The sequence below is a fragment of the Pinus tabuliformis genome, chromosome 5_1, assembly GCF_031772625.1.
Source record: "Pinus tabuliformis cultivar Carrire ecotype Pingquan chromosome 5_1, CPIR1, whole genome shotgun sequence".
Taxonomy (NCBI): Eukaryota; Viridiplantae; Streptophyta; class Pinopsida; order Pinales; family Pinaceae; genus Pinus; species Pinus tabuliformis.
The window spans coordinates 880,458,152-880,479,259 of NC_142305.1; the positions used below are offsets into that span (position 1 = coordinate 880,458,152).

The following is a 21,108-nucleotide window of genomic DNA, read 5'->3' on the forward strand; positions in this document are numbered from 1 at the left end:
ATCACTCTATTCTGTAACATCTCCTTTTGCACTGCTGATGTTGACATTCTATCCACCAACTACTGCACAAATGCTGCATTTGTACCGCTGTTGACCCTGCCACTGTTAACGTTGCATTTGCACTGCAACTCCCTCTCATTTCTGTATCTGTGTTGCTATTGGCACTGCGACTGCCAATATTGCATCTACACTGCAATCTTCTTCAACTGTTGCTGCTACTGCATCAGCAATAGAAAATCATCCCAAATTACTAAACAGGTGTTCAGTATGATGCATCTCGTTGCTAGAATTCTGACTACTGCTAGTCTCTACACTGACCCTCTAAAGCCTTTGCATTGCTGCTGAATTTGCTCTGTGCCAACTGCACTGCTGTCAACTCTAGCTTTGCGCTGCTGAGTCTTTGGCTCTCCTAGCCACTACAACTATCACTTCGACACTCTGCATCAACTGATGCTGGTCCATCCTACTACTTCTGATCTAGTCTCTCGTAGCAAGGAATTGATCCGAGAGGTGGACTCCTCAAGGATCCTACCCAACTACAGTCCTTTTGAACTACAGTTCTAGATCTCCCCACCTCCCTCTTGGAGATGCTTGGGCTATCATGGAAAACTCCTCCTCCTCGATCTTCGCAGCTGAAACCTTTGAATCATGCTTTTCATCTTTGTCCTTCTTCCTGAGAGGACACTATGTTGCGTAGTGACCGAATTCACCACACCTGAAGCATTTGATCTCTGAAACATCTTTCTTCTCCTACTGCCCCTTGGATGCGAGGGCTACATTCTCTTCCGCCTCCTTGGGCTTCGACCCACTACTGCTGCTTCCGTCAAGTTTACACTTGACCAAGTCTCTCCTTAGCTCCTCTTGCTTAAGAGTTGCCCACATTCCATCCTAGTCTAGGAAAGTCGCCCTCCCCTGGATGCTCTGGACAAAAACTTGCCACTCACAAACTGAATTTAGGGCTAGTCTTACCATCTCGAAACCTTGAGGTGTTGACCCCACAACTGCCAACTCGTCTTGGGTTTCCTGAAGCTTAGTAAGGAATAGATCAATGCGTTCCCCCTTCTGCATCTGCATAGATCTCATCTTCTGCTCCAAGTACATCTTCCGCTGCTCGGAAGATCCTTGATATAGTGTCGACAAAGCATCCCACATCTCCTTGGTAGTGTCTCTGCCAGTGATGTGACAAACTATATGATCCTTCACTCCGTCGAGGATCATTCTCTTGGTCTTCGCCATTTCTCCCTTGTACTTCTTGAGCAGATTTGGATCCGCAGGCTCAGCTACCACGTTGTCGACATAGATCTTGAGAAAATGCTCATCCAGAAGGCACGACATCCTTGCCTTCCAGATCACATAGTTGGATGCACCATCCAACCTATCCTGATCTCTCAATCCACTAGCTGCCATCTTTGCCAATCAAAAAAGTCAAATGACCTAGCAAATGAGAATTCGAATTCCCTGGTTAGGAAATATTTGAGGAATAAATTCCCTCAAGTGTCTCTCCTCTTCCTTCTGGCGTCTTTCTGCCCAACAACTGCCTGTAGTAAACTGCGTCCCACTAGAAACCCCTCTTCGCTGAAGCTACTGCTGTGTTGTTCCTTGTGCCGTTGGTAGATTTTGATCTGGAAATCCTACCTCTTTGTCGACTCACTCAGAGAGAGATTTACCACGAAAATCTTTCCCTCTTGGCCTGAAATGTGCAATTCCTCTGGGGATTCGATTTGCTGCCTCCACAGGAATTTCAAACTCCCTTCCTCCTTCAGCGTTGGGCTCTTTCGACACTGTTCTCTTGTTTCACGTGCAGCTCTGATACCGTGTGACAATTTGGATGCCCAAATTTCTACTGTAGCAATTGATTATGTTTCTTTTATTTATTAATTAGTTGAACAAAATTATTTGTTGTTTCCTATAGTGAACACCGAAACTAATACACTACAACATTCATCATTTAAATAAAATGCGGAAACAAGAACCTGAACAAGAAAGAAATACACAACACATCTACACAATTATTTTCGGACAAATGTCCTCGGAAAAACCCAGTGTGGGAAAATTGGTGCAACAATTGAGGGTTTTATTATTATGCAGTGGTAATTTCTGAATACAATCTCTGGATGCCCTCCTGGCTATCTAGTATAGAGAATATCACTGACAAAGAGATAAGTGAGATTACCTCACACTATCACTGGAGATCTGACTGATCCAGCCATTGAATGAACGACCCCTTGCTGCCTTTGCGTCAACCCAACGTCACAGCCTCTAGGGACTACGTCACCCCTTTTGTTGATCAATTTGCTGCCCAGGAACTTCGATTTTCACCTCTTGGTCTCACACCCTGACTTCTAGCTTCTAAAATCGATTCCTCCAGCAAATTTTCAGACCTCCTGAAGGCTCTGCGTTGCCTCTACGTTAGCCTACGCTGCCTCTGTGTGGCCCCGCGTCAGCCTCTTCTAGTTCTGTGCTACCTCTCCCAGATTTCTCTCTGCCTCCTCTGTTGAGTAATCCTGGATTAGGAGAAATCTCCAACCGGAACTATCCCTGCCCCTCACTGCAAAAGCTCACTTCGAATTTCTCACCGGCAGCTTCTCTATGTCAGAAATTCAATCTTCTGAACTCTACTTGATATGTTCTCCAAGTGCCCCTCAAGCCTCTTATATGTTTCTGTTGGACAAATAACGACCCAGATTAACTTCTAGTCAATGGTTTAGATCATTTTGGCTTGATCCTTGTCTTCTTCTAGAAGTTTTACACACCGTTAGGTTAATACCCTTTAATTATTTTAATTTCCTAAGTTTAGACTTAAGGTCCCATTAAAAATAATTAATTATTTTAATAAAACTATTTCTGGGTGGAATTTCCCAAAACAATTTCTGCGTATTGGAGAATGCATGTGTCTAAGCCTCTTTGCAAATTTTGAGACTTAGAGCACATCCGATGCTACCAGAAATCAACACCAATCTCATCTGTATTTACATTTTTCTCAATGGCCCTCTGTTCATCTTAAGGGATGTTAATTTTAGGTTAACATGATCTAAGCGTAGGAAAGTTACTTCATTGATTCATATTAGCTTGATTTCAATTCAATCCATTTCCTTAAGCAATCACATAAGACATTATCACATTGACAGTAACTGAAGAAAGAACATGGATGATAAATGCAGAAGACAAGTGAAGACGAGAACACATGAAATTGGCTCAAGCCAGGGAAAACCCTTTATAATTTCTTCTTATTATTAATGTTATCACTCCAAGAAACTCTCCTAGGTTGTAGATCAGAGATGCCTGGTAACATATAATCTTCAATATTGTTCTCTGAACTATTGGAATAAATGATGGTTTGGATCAAGTTAGATAACCATTTTCGCTCCGTTTTCACTCAAGGCATGCATGAGCGCTCTCACCAATACAAGGCTTTAGACCATTAACGCTCAATAATTTATAAATTCAATGGATAGATTGAGAATACTGACTATACCAGCAGATTGCATACATAAACATAAATGAATGGCTAGCTACAAGCAACAAAAGAGAATACTGATTGTACTGACAGATGCATATATGACCACATATGGACGGCTAGCTACAGGGAGCAAAGAAGCTTGCAAATCTAATTTATCAAAGCAGAGATAAGATGAAAGTTAGTTGGCCTTAGACACAAAGAAAACATGAACAAACTGTTCAAGTGCAAGCATAGAACAACAAAGAGAATGGACATTGAACATATAATGGCAAAAAAAGCTTATATTGCTAGAAATGAAGATGAGAAGCTTGAAGGAACAGAGGAGGAATAATCTCTAGAAGTTGAACCCTTGTTACCTCTAGTTTTTAGATATTTATAGCCTTTACAATGATACTGAGCCTTCTGAGGCTTGAGAGGTCTTAATCTATCCTATATGTCTCTTTAACTGTTTGATGCCCTAACTAGGCAAGCATGGGCTTGGAGGATTATTCTTCCGACAACAGAGTAACTGCATTCAGATATTTTGGCTGCGCTGGCAGTACTGTTGGTGCTCCATGATCAGTTGTTGCTATGGCTGTTGCGCTGTCTGTGCTCCCTGATCTTTCTGTTTTGGGCTTCAATGTGCTGTGGCCCTTCTCTTTCCCTTTCCGGTCTCTATTTTCTGGCAGCTTGCCTCCCGGACTCTGCCATGTAGTGGAACGGGTCTTCGGGCCTCTGTAACCCTTTAAAGGTTTCCTTTGACTATTTCCTATATTTACACAGAAAACGTTGCAATCAATGATAAATCCCGCCTTCTCTGTGTGTTTTGGACTTCAAAAGTCCTCAAGTATGGTTTAATTATCTATTGGGTCCGCCCTTGGGGTTATCGCAAGTCGCATTCGGCTCGCTCCCTTTGTATTTTGTTAAACAACGAAAATACATAAAAACTGCGAAAAAACATTGAAAATGGGCCTTCCGCGGACTTCAAATTTTATGTATTTCACTTCTCGGACCCTTTCGGGTCCGGGCTTCATCGCAATTGCAATGCCCCAAGGTTTCCTTTGTATTTCGTTTCATAATGAAATACATGAAAAATCCATTAAAACTGGCTTTGGCGCGGACCTGAAATCCTATGAAACATTGTTTATAATACTGTTGGGTTTGCAAAATCGGGTCGCCCGTATGTATATGCAAAGGCCCTGCCCCATGGTTTCTACCGATAAGGATGCGACGATGTAACGTGGGCCGTCGATCTATGTGTGCGATCGACAGTCCGCGTTTAATCGCTGATCGCAGTCGCTCCTTCTCTCTGGTTTGTGCCGATACCGCCGATTTGCCTCCACCGATTGCGACCTGCTGATCCGATCATCGGCGATCGCTGATTGGCAGTGTCCAACGTCGATTGCCACTGCCTGCGACTGCCGATTTGCAATTTGCCGCTTAGATCTGGGTCGTTGATTGGCTAGATCTAATGGCTGCTATGCATTCTTGGGTTTTAAGCCTGCGACAATGGTTTTTCACTGTTTTTCTTTGGTTTTTTCCTCCCAATAGTGTATTTCTACCCTTCCAAGGGCTCTTGGCACGCTACGGTTTTGACTTTGAATGATCCTTAAGAGGATTTTGAAGACTTTTAGGGCATACTTGGATCCTTTGGCATGTTTTTAAGCAAACTTTGAAGACTTTGGGAGTGTTTTGGGTCCATTTTTGGGCCAAACGCCTCTAAGGCTAACACTGGCTCCTTCTGGGGATGAAATCCTCCCTTTGAGGTTTCAAGAATTACAAAATAATGCCTTTCCTGTAAAAAAACAATATCGAATCTTCCTCCTAGTGTTGCATTGGGCATGGAGTCTATTTAGCATGAAATAAAAACTTGAAAATAACATATTTACAATACCAAGGCTTGAAAGCCTTAACTGAAATAAAGTTCGAAGAACAACCCATTGAATGGGCCATCAAAAACTTCTCCTCCTTCCTTTGATGCATTCCTTTTGAGAAAACAGTCACCAAACTGAAAATTGATCCTTTTTACCTTTCTATGAAAGGTTTCATTCTCTTGGTCAATGTGCATATCAGCCAATTCATCAAAGACTTGCAAAAGCCTATTGATTTGATCATCTACTTCAAAGACTTTCCAGCATTTGGTATTATCAAGCAGAGATGCTCTATATTTCACCTCATCTCTGTATGCTTTCAGCCTTGGATGTCTTGGTTGGAAGGTTTTGTACATCTGCTAAATAATAAGGTCTGCTTTATACTCTGTTGTGTCATTTGTGACCTGAAAAGTTAATGTGAAAGATGAATCAATGAATTCTTGTGTGGGGGACACAAGGATTTCACTTGTTGCTGCACCTTCCTTAGAGCAAGCCCCATCAAAGAACATCTCCCAAATCTGTGGGCCTTCTTCCTCTGTGATCTGGCAAACTGGTTTTTAAAGCTGCGTAGAGGCCAACTGATAAGACTTGGTAATGTCAAGACTGAGCTTCTCCATGACAGCCTTGGGCATTGGATTATCGCTGGTTACAGTGTCCAGAAAGCAATTATGAAGGATTTCATCATGAATAGACAGAGAAACATAGAATGATGGGGAGTTGTCTTCACAATTTTCAGTCATTGGGCTGAGATTAACAGCTGGTTGGTCATCTTGCAGATTTACATAGCCAATGGAGGCTTGGATCGCTTTAGGCTCACGATCCTCAAGGATGGATGCTTTGAAGGACTCATTCTTCACTAGTTCAATCAGAGGCATAGGTATTCTTGGCTTCTGAATATCTAATTGAAAATTGAATGAAGAAGGGGACTTGTCAAGGCCTCTTACCTCTATGGCTGGAGCTTTGAGGATGATAGGATCAACTGTTGGTTGCTTCTGCTTATTAGCTTGTTGTTCTGCAGGGACAACAACTTTATGAACAAGAGTTTCTTTCACATTATTCATCATAGACCTCAGATTATATTGGTGCTGATCTACAGTTTGTAGAACAGCTTCACCATCCCATTCTTGGCTGATATGGCCATTGAATAATGACTTCTCATAGGTAGCTTTAGTTAAAAAGGTGGCGCTGCCTTTGTCTTCCATACAATGGATCTCATCATCCTCTTCAAACTGCTCTTCCTCCATGACTGCATTTTGAAAAGGGGTCTTCACCTTTTGGTCTTCATTGGCATCTTTGCTTCTTTGCAAAATCTGCAACTGCTCATTAGGTCTTCCATATGGATTTGGATTTGGAGGAGCAAAGGTATTAGGAACCCTTCCTTTCCCAGAATGCTGCTCAACCTTTAATTTGGAAACTTCAAAGGCTAATGACTCTATCATCTTGGCCATTTTATCAATCTTGGTGTCTGAAGATGATGAAGGCTCGCCCCTCTATCTTCTTCTATCAACATTTCCCTTGAGCTTCTCTACAACCATGATGTTTGATTCCACTTCCAAGGCTGCATCGTGCATGTCAGCCAAAGTAGCACATCGCCTCTCTTTCAACAGTAAACAGAAGTTAGAATCAAAGGCACTGGCATAGATGAGTCTAACAGAGGTAGTGGTGGGTTTTACTTCAGCTGGTATCTTGCTGTACATGCGGTTAAATCTCTTATTAAAATCAGACAGCAGCTCACCATTTTCCCTTTGTAAGTTCCCAAACTCAGTGTGGTAGTAAAGGAGATCCTTCTTATCCCCCCAATGCTTTAGGAATGCATCATCGAAGGCCTCAATGTCTGCTCTAGATGCTGGGGTCAGTTCCCTGAACCATTTTCTAGCCTCTCCATCTAGGCTTTGGACAAAGACTCTCATCTAGACATCATCTTCACTAATGTCTAGGTTATCAGCATAGCTATAGAATGACTCAAGATGTTCTTCAGCTGAAACACCTTCAGTTCCAGTGAACTTAGGCATATACTTCTGATATTCTCCAGTAGGCATAGCATTCAAAGGAGTGGGCAGTATTAGAGGTCCATACCTAGCAGCTATGATTCTTTCCATTTTGGTAGGTGCTTGTGGACCTGCCATAGCTGTGGTGGCTAAAAGAGTACTGACAGTCTAAATGATAGAGGGATGAGGAGTGACTAATAAGAAGACTAAAGGAGTATGATGGATAGGAGGTGAGGTTTCCTTTGGGCATACGACAAAAGGAAAAGCTAAGGAATAAGGAGCTTTATGAATCTCTAAGAGTTTTTCTTCGCTGCTAGTATTAGAAGCTATACTCTCAACATATATTTGTTCTATTACAGGCCTTTCTTGAAGAGATATAGGAGATTGTTTAGGTTTACCTAAACCTGATGCTCCTTTCTACAATACCTTTCTCTCTTTGATGATTTTTTCAGGGTCAGCTACTGGGTCAGCTTGTAGCTTTTGAGGATTTCTCCGAGTATTCCTCACAAACTGAGCCAGAACTATGATGTGGAGTTGCCAAGAGGTTCGGCCTCCAGTAGAGTCGCCAGATAGATGAGTGCCAAGAATTTGTCTATCATCAAAGATGGATCTATGTCGTTTCCCAGGGAAGCTGAGCTTCAGTTTCCTCTCCCCGGCAGCGGCGCCAATTATGTTATCACTCCAAGAAACTCTCCTAGGTTGTAGATTGGAGATGCCTAGTAACATATAATCTTCAATATTGTTCTCTGAACTATTGGAATAAATGATGGTTTAGATCAAGTTAGATAACCATTTCAGCTCTGTTTTCACTCAAGGCATGCATGAACGCTCTCACCAATACAAGGTTTTAGACCACTAATGCTCAATAATTTATAAATTCAATGGATAGATGGAGAATACTGACTATACCAGCAGATTGCATACATAAACATAAATGAATGGTTAGCTACAGATAGCAAAAGAGAATACTGATTGTACTGATAGATGCATATATGACCACATATGGATGGCTAGCTACAGGCAACAAAGAAGTTTGCAAATCTAATTTATCAAAGCAGAGATAAGATGACAGTTATCTGGCCTTAGACACAAAGAAAACATGAACAAACTGTTCAAGTGCAAGCATAGAACAACAAAGAGAATGGACATTGAACATATAATGGCAAAAGAAGCTTATATTGCTAGAATGAAGATGAGAAGCTTGAAAGAACAGAGGAGGAACAATCTCCAGAAGTTGAACCCTTGTTACCTCTAGTTTTCAGATATTTATAGCCTTTACAATGATACTGAGCCTTCTGAGGCTTGAGAGGTCTTAATCTATCCTTTCTGTCCCTTTAACCGTTTGATGCCCTGACTAGGCAAGCATGGGCTTGGAGGATTATTCCTTTGATAGCAGAGTAATTGCATTTAGATATTTTGGCTGCGCTGGCAGGACTGTTGATGCTCCATGATCAGTGGTTGTTGTGGCTGTTGCACTTGCACTGTCTGTACTCCTTGATCTTTCTATTTCGGGCTTCAGCGTGCTGTGGCCCTTCACTTTTCCTTTTCGGTCTCTGTTTTCCGGCAGCTTGCCTCCTGGACTCTGCCATGTAGTGGAATGGGTCTTCGGGCCTCTGTAACCCTTTAAAGGTTTCCTTTGATTGTTTCTTGTATTTACACAGAAAATGCTGCAATCAATGATAAATCTCGCCTTCTCTGTGTGTTTTGGACTTCAAAAGTCCTCAAGTATGGTTTAATTATCTGTCGGGTCCGCCCTTGGGGTTATCGCAAGTCACATTCGGCCCACCCCCTTTGTATTTCGTTAAACAACGAAAATACATAAAAATTGCGAAAAACCATTGAAAATGGGCCTTCCACGGACCCTTTTGGGTGCAGGCTTCATCGCAATCGCAATGCCCCAAGGTTTCCATTGTATTTCGTTTCATAACGAAATACACGAAAAATCCATTAAAACTGGCTTTGGCGCGGACCTAAAATTCTATGAAACATTGTTTATAATACCGTCAGGTCCGCAAAATCGGGTCACCCGTATGTATATGCAAAGGCACTGCCCCATGGTTTCTGCCGATAGCGATCCGGCGATGTAACGTGGGCCGTCGATTTGCGCTCACAATCGATGGTCCATTTTTAATCGCCGATCGTAGTCGCTCCTTCTCCCTAGTCTATGTCGATACCGCCGATTGCGACCCGCCGATCTGATCATCGGCAATTGCTGATCGGCGGTGTCCAGCGCCGATTGCCACTGCTTGCGACTGTCGATTTGCGATTTTCCGCTTAGGTCTAGGCCGTTGATCGGTCAGATCTAACTGCTGTTGTTCATTCTTGGGTTTTAAGCTCGTGACAATGGTTTTTCACTGTTTTTCTTTGGTTTTTTCGTCCCAATAGTGTATTTCTGCCCTTCCAAGGGCTCTTGGCACGCTACAGTTTTGACTTTGAATGATCCTTAAGAAGATTTTGAAGGCTTTTGGGGCATACTTGGATCCTTTGGCATGACTTTAAGCAAACTTTGGAGACTTTGGGAGTGTTTTGGGTCCATTTTTGGGCCAAACGCCTCCAAGGCTAACAATTAATATCGAATGTGCAGCAGAGAGAGAGAGAGAGAGAGAGAGTACAATAAAATAACTTGCCAATTTGGAGATCATATTACTGCCCTTGAACAAGTGGATGACCCAGAATTGCAATACCAACATTCTATCAACAATAGTCAATTAAGGTCTGGTTAGGGCTGCTTACAGTCCACTGTTGTTGCATTCAATTGATGCAAAAACCCTCCTTTCATCTGCAGCTTTCTCTGACATGCTAGACGTAGGCCTTTGCTGGATCTTAGGGCTAGACTGAACTCATGTTAAGCCTCTCGGCTCCCTTGACTATGATAGGGCAGACCTGTGGCCCTTCCTGGAGCTATAGAAATGAAGTGCGTCAACCAAGGGAAGAATATCTTCCTCAAATCGTCCACCAACTAATCTAGAGGAAGCACCAAAATTGATTTGACATTCTGTTCTAGAAATCGAGCCTGTAAGGACAGAATTACCCACACAAACTTCAAGGAATTTCCTCAAAGCCTTTGGCTGTTCATTTGAAGTATCTCGACCCTGTTGAAGAAGGAAAACCCAAAACAAACTGCCTTTTGATCTCCACCAATAACTCGGCTGCCTCAGACATAGAACTTTCTATGCAACGAAATACTTGAAAATGTATCTTGAATAGACTACTTATATCCTTCATGGGTAGGCCGACTTGGTCACTTGAGGAGGCAAATTCAAATTTCAAATTTTCAATTTTTCCTGCCTTGATAAGGTCATGCCTTGTAAAATTTCTTTTGAATAAATAAATATTTTTCCTTATCCAAATTTAGTGATCTTTAGGTTGATTTTGGTCATCTTGAAAAGAGGAATTCAATGCAATCATCACCTCCATCAAATGAGCTGTCCAAAGTGGAATTTGGCCCTAGTTGCTAATTTTAACAAGGGAGGATGTTGAAAATGATGTAAGCTTCACTTTCAGCTACAACTGACACTATATTGTATCATTTATTATATTTAGCTTTGTCTAAGCTTTAAGGTGGACCTTGTACATGTAGGGTCATAGTTTTTCTTGGGGAAAACACCCTACATCTTAGGGTTGGTTATTTTTACACCTAGTCATTTGTATTTTTCTCATTCAAGTGATCTATTGATCCCTAATCAGTGTGATTATCCTAAGGGCACCGTAAAGTGTTGTGTGATATTTTGTTCATGGGTTTTTTTCTCTTTTGAGTGCACTTGTTCTCTGGTTATCTTTCTCTAGGGTTGTGGTCCTCTTCGCTGATTTCTCTTCAAAAGTTGGGCTGTACTAGTGCTAGTTTATTATTGCAGGATTTGGGTTTGTGTTTGTTCCATTCAGTTCTCGCTATCTTGTGAATCTCAGCATCGACAAGAGAAACAGTCAAAATGGGAGAAGTAATTTTCTAAAATTCACTTCATCTTCTATCAAAGATTGCTTCTGATAGGAAATTTCAGGGGTTAGCCATAGTGCTCTTTATTGCAGGATTTGGGTTTGTGTTGATTCTGTTCAACTCTCATTCTCTCTTGTGAATCTCAACATAGACAAGGAAATTGTTAAAATAGGAGAAGCATTTTTCTAAAATTTCCTTCATCTTCTATCAAAGGCTGCTCATGATAGGCAATTTCGGGGGTTAGCCAAAGGTGAAATGGAAAATATAAACTCTGATTGTAGTGACTATAGCAGAAAATTTATTTAGCATATTGAACCAAATAGAATGCTCTTAAGAAAGTTACCACACCTGGTTATAAATCGTTTTGCACTTTCATAATTTACTTTTACTTTTACTATTGCATTTTTAGTAGGATGCTAGAAGAAAAATGAAGTTCTAACAAGTTTCTCGAAAATATGTTTTATATAAGCTTGTCATGTCATGCAGCTACAAGAGGATTTTTTTCATTGGCAAGATGAATATTAACCATCTTCTAACAGTGTGATTAGGTTTTTCTTTGAATTCAAAGTATACCTAAACATATTGGGAGGATTTTGTGTAGCTTGAAGTACAAAAACGAAATTCATGGTGATATTTCTTCTATTTAGGATTGTTTGATTCATTTTTGAACCAATATAAAATATACCTGGACGTTAGCACTTTCCCATTCTGTAACATATAAAATCCTAGATATACTTCAACTATTTTCATATGAGAAGTTTTTTAGTCAAACTTGCGATGATTTTCTGCTTGAGAATTTCTGATGCACTTTGGAATTGGTACCAAGTAAAATTTGTTTTAGGGAAATTAGTTTAGATGTTCTTCTGCCAGATTTGCTGATAATAGATCAGTTTGTTCGTAAATATTTAATTGAGTTGTCTTTATATCCAGCTGGAGTTGGCAAATTATCTTTATCAGAGCTTGTCAAGTGTCTCTAATGTGCGGATTTATGGACCTGCTCCAAACACAACTAGTGGACGTGCTGCACTTTGTTCTTTTACCGTGGAAAATGTTCATCCAACTGACATTGCTACTTTTCTTGATCAACAGGTGTGACTTTCAGCCATTTGTTTGATAACAGCATTGATCATGTGCCAAATATCTAAAACTTGTGCTGTAGTTTGAATTTTCTCTTATTTCATTTTGCTTATTTTATCGAATTAATATCAATGAAGGAGCTAATAAAAATAACCAAAAACTTGCAGCACGGTGTTGCAGTTCGCTCCGGACATCACTGTGCTCAACCACTTCACCATTACTTGGGAACAAATGCAAGTTGTAGAGCAAGTCTCTATTTTTACAATACAAAAGATGAGGTGGATGCTTTCATTAAGGGACTTAAAGATACTATCAGTTTCTTTACTTCATTTCAGTGAACCCATTATTGGGTTATGGTCATCTTGTTTTAGTATTATTTTAGGGTCACGAGTTTTTTTGTTTTTTGCTTTTAATTGTATTTAAGTTGAGGTAAAGATGGATATGTAATAAATGGCCTTGTAAATAAATATGTATCACCTAAGTCACCTAACACGGGGATTCGGGATTAACAGGATACGGGGATTCGAGTGTCGGATTTGGACACGTTGACCCCCCGGAACAGGACACGCAGGATTCGTTATATATTATTTTATTACTATATATATAAAATTAGATATTTTTTACACAAATTCTCATTAATGATACAAATTCATTGATTTCAAACATATATCTTCATCTAGATGTTAGTTTTACTGTTTACAAAGTAAGTTAGTAACATTATAGCATGCATAGTACATACAAAATTCAAATATCTGCATAAACCATCACAAACCTCATAAACCCTCATAAACCCTCACAGACCTCATAAACCCTCCCTCATAAACCCTCACAAACCTCATAAACCCTCATAAACCCTCCCTCATAAACCTCATAAATCCTCATTTTTTTGGGATTCGAATCCCAAAATCGGGGCACGATTTGTCTTAATGGGACACGACCAAGATTCGATGGTGTCTCGTTAGGACACATCGTGTCCCATTTTTGGATTCAAATTCCCATCGAATCGTGTCGGATTCATGGGATTCAGACACATGGCCTGTTTTGGACGAATCCGGTTTCATAGTGTATCACGAGTGAATTTCCACATTTGGGAAACCAATAGTTATTCTGTATTAAATTAAATATTTGAAGATATAATGTGATATTTCAATGAGAGCACAAGTATTAATGTGGGAAGAATATCCCACCATACAGGTATGTCAACTTGCATCACATAGAAAATTACAAGGCAGAGGGGTTTCACATGGCATGGCATTGACATTGTTGATGATTTAGATTTATGAAATCAACCCGAGGACTTGCACCCCAAGCCAACCTATGGATCGGCAAAGCTCTTGGTGTCGGTAATTACTAATGACCCATTAATCGCCCTTGTCTCATAATTGTTTTCCATGCAGAAAGATATAAATAGCCCTTGGCAACAATGTGTTATTATATATTATTAATAATATTTAATTACAAATTATTTGTGGTATAACATGTCACCTCCTCTTGAATTGCCTTGATCTCAATGAACTCCTATGAAACCACATGGCCTATTCAACGATGTATATTAGATCAGTGTTTAGTGCATATGGGGACCACTCATCATTCAAACTTATTTTTTAAGGCATTATATCGCGTACCACATGGCCTATTCAACGATGAAGTAGATTTATTTATTTATTTTTTATTTTTTCTTTTTTCAGTATGAAAAAAGCTTGATATATTATATTATATGATCAATATTCAGGATATATACAATATCTGCCAAATTTTCCGCATCATACAATGTCCATCTAGGAATGCATATCTGCCAAATTTTCCACATCATACAATGTCCATCTAGGAATGCATATCCAACATTCCAATCCAAATATTGCCATAGGAAAAACATATTATGGAAATATAAACAGTCCATAGACCCAATTCATATCCAGAAATAAAAAAACATACAAGGACATAGTTGTTTGCAACAAAAAACCACCCAAAGTAAAGTATGCATTCGGCATATCTGCTGCACCTCCATATCATCTGTTCGAGTGGAAAATACTAGCAGCATGTCCTTCCATCCAATGTGATTGAGCTGACAGGTATTAAGACTAGTAGACATACAAAATATACAAAAAAAGAGGGGATATAGAACTTACCCAGGAAATGGAAAGTCTCCTACATCTAAAACATTATGATTCAGAATTATTTCCAAGTGCATTTTACCAAAGTTACCTAGTAATCCCCTCTTCGAAAGTTCATCAGCTTCCTTGTTCTGTTCTCTGCCAACATGCATGATAGTAGAATTGTTGTGTTGTTTCCATAGAAGTTCAATTCTCCTCAGCCAGCCAAGTAACAATGGATTGTTGATGTTTGCCCTGCCCTTAATCTGTTCAATAATGATTTTGGAATCCCCATAGATATGTATGAGAGGGATATCAAGGAAGTTGGTAAACCATAGGAGGCCCCATAAGGCCATTGCTTCAGCCCTGGTATTAGTGCCGCTTCCCCCGTGCCAGTGTGTCCTGTATGTCAATTCATTTGAGATGGCAATCCAAAATCCACAACCACATGTGTTTCATTGTGCAGCACCATCAAAAAAACCCATTGGATATTCCATCTGAAGATCAGACCTCTTGTGTCGCGGATTTTTGGAGCATGATTCAATAGAAGTGTGCAATGTAAGATTAATTAAAGTACTTTCAATTACCTTATAGAAATCTCCCTTGTAATTCTGAAAGATGCATATATTTCTCCACTTCCATATTTCCCAAAAAAGAATAAGTGGAATGGATCTCCAGACAGATTTCTGAGAGCTCCACCACTTCAAGCAATCCACAATGCAATCATGTTGAATGTATGGAAAACCGATATGTGAAGACAACCTTTTCCATACCTGAACCGTATGTTGACACTTGAGGAAAATGTGATTGTTATTTTCCGCTTCCATTTTGCAGATAGAACAAATACTGGGTCCCTACCACTGCCTCTTCTGTAAGTTCTCCCAAGTGAGATTTTTATTATGAAAAACCAACCATGCAAAAAGGATGATTTTGTTTGGGATTTTGGTTTTCCAGAAAGCAAATAGAACATGTTTCTCCCTCTGTTGTGCTTCCTCAGAACATAGAGTAAGATATGTATCAACAACAAGAATGTTTCCAGTCTTCATCTTTCCTGTCCAAATTAGCTTGTCATGTATGCCCTCATGGCATATCCCAAGTTGTTTCATACCAGCGACAATCTGGTTCCATTCCAGGTCCCAAAGTCCAAATAGACCCAATTCATGTGCATTTTTCCAAACTGGGCATGGACCCCTCCATTGTGTAATGGCTTGACTCCAGAAATATATGCCTCTTCCATTTAAATATTGTATGAGCCTCTCTGAGATCTTAACATCATTACCAACACCCAGAATATGATCTATTCCAATGAGAATTATGTGACCCGATCCCATGTTCCATGCCAGATGTTGAAGAAAGATATTAGCAACTTTTTGAAAGCTGAGCCAGATAGCTGATCCGTGTTTTGCTCCAATAGAATCCTTTCGGAACCAAAATAAGAAATCATGGTCCTTTAGATATTTATGTCTGATGACACGACTCCATGTTCCAGACCCAAATATACCTCTCCATAGAGATTTGATCAATAACGCCCATCCAAAGCGACGAAGGTCTAAAATCCCCCAACCACCCATGACTTTTGGCAATGTGATATTGGACATCTTAGACAAATGATATTTCTTATGCTCTTGACTCCCCCCCCCATATAAAGTTAGCCATAATGCGATTAAGATAGTGGATGATGGTGGCAGGGATATGATAAAGATGTGCCCAGTAAACCCCTAGTTGGTTAAGGATAGCTTGGGTGAGGATGACTCGACCCCCCAGGGACAGACACCTATATTCCCACCCTGATATTTTCTTAAAAAATCTATCCACAAGCCATTGCCAGTCAACATTCCTATATTTACAGGGTTTGATATGGTACCCCAAGTACTTCATACCATTTCCCATCATCTCAGCTCCGATTCCAAACAAATTTCTTATATATGCAATGATGTCCAAATCACAAACTCCATGTAAAATAATAGATTTATGTACATTCATATGCAAACCAGTAGCATTAGCAAATTTCCTGAATATATGAAAAAGGCACAACCATGCAAATCGATTTAACATACCCATGATGAGCACGTCATCAACAAAGAAACCATGCGATATTTGGATGTTGTTACCCATCTTCAGAGCCTAGAATTGGTCTCGTTCCACCACTTTTGAAATGTGCAAGCTCAAACCGTCCATAGCCAAGATAAATAAAAGCGGAGACAGAGAAACCCTATCTAAGTCCTCATCCAGCCCGGAAGAATTTTGTAGGGTATCCGTTTATAATCACAGAATAATCAACATTAACCACACACGCCATAATCCATTCAACGCATCTGGGTTGAATGCCAATTTTGAAAAGGACCAGTCTGAGGTATCCCCAATCCAGGCAATCAAATGCCTTCTGCAGATCCACTTGCATAATGGCAGCATTGAGATGTTTTGTATGAATCGAATGCATACATTCTTGTGCATTTGCAACAACATCATGTATTTGTCTGTCCTGTAGAAACCCATGCTGCTCTGGAGATATATAGTGCGATAGAGTACCTCTCATACGCCCAGCAATGGTTTTTGAGATGACTTTGTAAATAAGGTTACACAGTGAAATCAGCCTGTAGTCCGCGAAATAGGTAGTAGGACAACTTTTCAGGATAAGAGCAATATAAGTGGATTTAATAAGATGGTGAACATCCCCGTGATTCTCTACTCCACCATGTCTAGCAGATCATTTTTGAACAGATCAAAAAAATGTGTGAACAATTCCACTATCCACCTGTTTGGCCTTGGGCTTTTATCACCATTAAATGATTTAAGGACCTCAAGTAATTCTTCCTCAGAGACATTTTTGAACAGTGCATCATTTGATTCTTGGTCATACATAGTCGGGAAATGTTCAATCCCCATATGAGATCTTTGACAACAATGTTTTCATTACGGCCATATGCCAATTGGAAATGTGAGGTCGCGGCTTTGGAGATCTCCTCCTGAGACTGGATATATTTCCCATCTACATCATTTATCCCCCATATAGTATTAGCATTGCGCCGATGGTTTGCGAAACGGTGGAAGAATTTGGTATTTCTATCTCCTTCTTTAATCCAGATAGCCCGACTCTTCAAACGCCAAGTGGCTTCCTCAATAGCTAGGAGATTTTTTCTTTTTAATTCCAGGGCCAGTATGTGTGAACGAGTAGCTTCAGGAAGATTGTTTGTGGCCATCAAAGGGAGAAGACGGTCTAGTTCACATTGTATATCCTTTATTTCTTTTTGAACAACCTTGTATTTCTTCTTCTGCCAGATTTTGACCTCCCCGCGGAGGGTCTCCAGTTTGTCCAGAATGTGAATCATAGGGGAAGGTCCTTTATCTCTTTCGCGGTGCCATGAATCCCTCACCAGAGTGTTAAACTCCAGATCATCTAACCAGGTTCTGTTAAATTTAAATGGCATGCCCAGTTAAACATTCGACCTCCTCCATTCAAGTGTAATAGGTCTGTGGTCTGATAGAAAGTTACTGATAGTCTCCGCATGCACATCTCCCAGACGAGCAACCAACTGCTCGTGCATTAAAAACTGATCCAATCTCTTAGCGACATACGCCTCACCAGCGCGACCATTGTCCCAAGTGGGAGCCATTTCATTCGGGCAAATATCCACAAAGTTGTGTGCTAGAATAGCATCATGAATCATCCTAGCCAAGGGATCAATCTTTCGGGACCGTCCCCATACTTCATCCAAACCAATGGTGCAGTTTAAATCCCCCGCAATAATGAGGGAGGCCAACTCCATAATACCAGATGAGAACAATCGGTCCCAGAAAACGACCCTATCCTTGTATGGAGCATAAGTGTTCAAAATATGGATGCGACCGCCCATTCCGCAGATATATCCCTCAAGGAGAATGCCCGCAAAACATCTATAAGCTTTAATCCTGACCCACCGAGGGTCCCATATAGCCACTAAACCACCCGAGAGACCGACAACCACAGTAGCAGTAATGTGCCATTCCGGGAACATTTTCTGGAAATATTGAACAACATGAGGGACAAAGTGCATGGATTCTTGCAGAAGAATGATATATGGATGAAGAGAGGAGAAAAGACTCTTGAGGGCCAGATATTTTGGGGCAGCCCCTAAACCCCAGATATTGAGAGATATAATAAACGTCATGGAGACGCCAGCTCGGGCAGCCGTGCTCTAAGGGCCCGTGAGGGGGGGGATGTTAGCAATTGGCACATCAACCAAAAATCAATCCAAAGGAGAGGAAAGAGGATTAGGCCTGGGACAATCCCGAAAATGTTGGCTTCCACGGTTTTGTTTCCGTTGGATAGTGATGTTGCCTGCAGAGGTAGGACTAATGTAGGGGGAAGTAGAGCCATATGGCTTGTGTATGGTAAGGGTTCGCAAGTCCAATGATTTCCTATTAAGCAGAAAGTTCAGGTCACTGCCAATTGAGTTTGTAGGTGAGTCCAGTGGCGAAATAGGCGGAGTGACACTATTTCGAGGTCCCTTTGTCCGATTTGGGAAAAGAGATGGTGACGAAGATGGAATGTACGTGATTTGGGAAGTGGAGGGAATGTTGTGAGTCAGATATGGGGCCGGGAAAGGAGTCGGGTTTTCCTGACATGGGTGGATTAATCCCGGAGAGGGTATACGGGAACGTATAATAGGACTAGTGGGGGCTGGGATATCAGACTTGGACGATGATAAAGGAGAAGATGGAACCAAAATGGGTGATGAACCATTTAATGAGGAGTCAAAAGCATGAGAGTGGGGAGGATAAGAGCCAAGTGGAATACCTGTTTTTTGCCAAGCAGAATATCCATGTCGCATGTTTGGTCCAAGCCGACCATCGCCAGATTGAGACTTTGAATATGCACCAGAAAAGGGCCTTCCATGCAAGCGACCACCCGGCCGACGAGGGCACTAAGCCAATAGGTGTCCAGTGTGATGACAGTGAGAGCACCTGAAAGGAACACCCCAGAAATCTAATCTCTGAGATAGTTGAGTCTCCCCCCAGTGCAATTCAATATGGTCTGGAAAACCTCCACGATATTCCTTCTCAATCAGGATCCAAGCCACATGTTTGTCAGGAGCCCCCAAGCATCGAGGATCCACATATACGAATTTGCCGATAGCATTACCAATATCCATAAGGACCTACTTTGTCCATAGCTCAATTGGTAATCCCGACAATTTCACCCAGATAAGCTTGTTTTGTGGCATGTTGTGCAGTGAATTGTACCCAATGTACCAATGATGTAGCACCAGGAAACTCTTACCATTAATCCATGGCACAGTTTTGATTTTTTCCAAGTCCTCTTGACTTAGAAAATGAAAACTATACCAGCCCCTCAACAGACGCACAACAGTCGACATGTATCCCAGAATCGACTTCCACTTCTTCTCTACCCATATTCTCATGTCTGGGTCACTAACTTCCAAGAAATACGACCATCCAACAAGAGCGCATTTTTGTAGACTAGTAATTCTGTCAATCAATACAACATTGTCCAAAGATAACGCAGGTGGCAGGTTGGTAGTTTTAATGGAGTGCTGCCGATGTTTGGAACGACGTCCATATGCTGCATGTCCGCCATCCTGTGTATGAAGGGACACATGGTCGCCATCTGGCACCTGGGCATCACCCAAAATGGTGTGTCAAGCATCAAGTGAACGTGGGCCACCCCAGCAGTCAGCACTTGATGTGTGCAGAATGTGTGATTCAACATCGATCGTGGCTCGAATGAGAGCCTCGTTGGCAGACGAGTTAGAATAGAGTCCCGCCATAACCCCAATAAGCATGAAAAGACCCAAAATGGATCCCAATGGCACTCCCTAACAACAATAAGTGGAGAAGTACAGAAGGGTAGATAAGAATGGAAATGTGCAGGGTCCCAAATTTACTACACCCCCCTCGGGAAACGGATGGTACTGTTCTCGATGAAATAGATACGTGTGGAGAATAAAACTCTAAAACTACCAAAAGTAAGTACGTCACCAGGAGGACATCCAAATCGGGCATAAAAGGTGGAAACTGACATAGGGAATAAAACAGATTAAATGGAGCGATATACGAGGATCTCGGAACACATGGGAAAGTGTCCGACAGATAGATGTCATAAATGTCAACTGAACCGGGTAGTAAATGACACCCACCTATCCTGGAGAATTTGAAACCCGCTAGAAAATAGAACGGATTCCAGCACCGGGAAAACTAAACTAGGTTAGAACTAGAGCCGAATAACCAATTCAAGCGAGAGGACCAGGAGGAGAGAGGTAAGAAACAGACCATCAGCTACAACAGCAACAATAGCAACCCTTGCAAGTCATCCAAAAGTTACACACCCGAAAACCAAAATGTTTGCATGGTCTGGTAATATAGCAAATGCACGACCACTGGTCCCTAATGGATGAAAGAACATAAATGCAAACAAGGTCCCTCCTCGAAGAACATTGCAGACCAAGCGTCCCAAAATGTATTAGACACGGACGACATAAGGGCGTTGTATCATAGGATAAAAATGAGTCACATAAATACAGTAGAGGATATATAATGCAAGAGAAAAAATAAGAAAAATGTGACAAAGTCCTAATGGTTACATGCAAAGAGGTATAAAATTTTCAAAATTCCAGCTGAACACCTTAAAAACGACACCCATAAGTAGAGGCATTCAGGGAAGTAGACAAATAGGGAAAACAATCCCAATTTTCTGGATAAAAACATT

The 21,108-nt window shown here is 41.0% G+C and overlaps 2 protein-coding genes across 2 annotated transcripts in view; one reads left to right on the top strand and one right to left on the bottom strand.

The window, feature by feature from the left end:
• CPNIFS (chloroplastic NIFS-like cysteine desulfurase) overlaps positions 1-12,938 on the top strand; it is a 367,346-nt gene extending 354,408 nt beyond the window's left edge. Inside the window, exons 9-10 of the mRNA XM_089433058.1 lie at positions 12,163-12,321; positions 12,477-12,938. Of these exons, the coding sequence (XP_089289184.1) occupies positions 12,163-12,321; positions 12,477-12,647 (330 nt within the window). The 3' untranslated portion in view covers positions 12,648-12,938. The remainder of the gene's footprint in view (positions 1-12,162; positions 12,322-12,476) is intronic.
• Positions 12,939-16,626: 3,688 nt separating this feature from the next.
• LOC149167635 (uncharacterized) lies at positions 16,627-17,830 on the bottom strand. The gene is made up of 2 exons (XM_089430545.1): positions 17,202-17,830; positions 16,627-17,101 (listed from the first exon to the last, which is right to left on the bottom strand). Exons 1-2 carry the CDS (start codon positions 17,828-17,830, stop codon positions 16,627-16,629), a joined length of 1,104 nt encoding a protein of 367 aa, XP_089286671.1.
• Between the last annotated feature and the right edge of the window lie 3,278 nt (positions 17,831-21,108).

Bases quoted from the DNA above. Each gene is read 5' to 3' on its own strand.
- LOC149167635 (XM_089430545.1), bottom strand. From the start codon at position 17,830: ATGCCATTTAAATTTAACAGAACCTGGTTAGATGATCTGGAGTTTAAC. The intron at 17,102-17,201 runs GTCCTTAAATCA...ATGATCTGCTAG, and splicing joins CTGAGGAAGAATTACTTGAG to ACATGGTGGAGTAGAGAATC.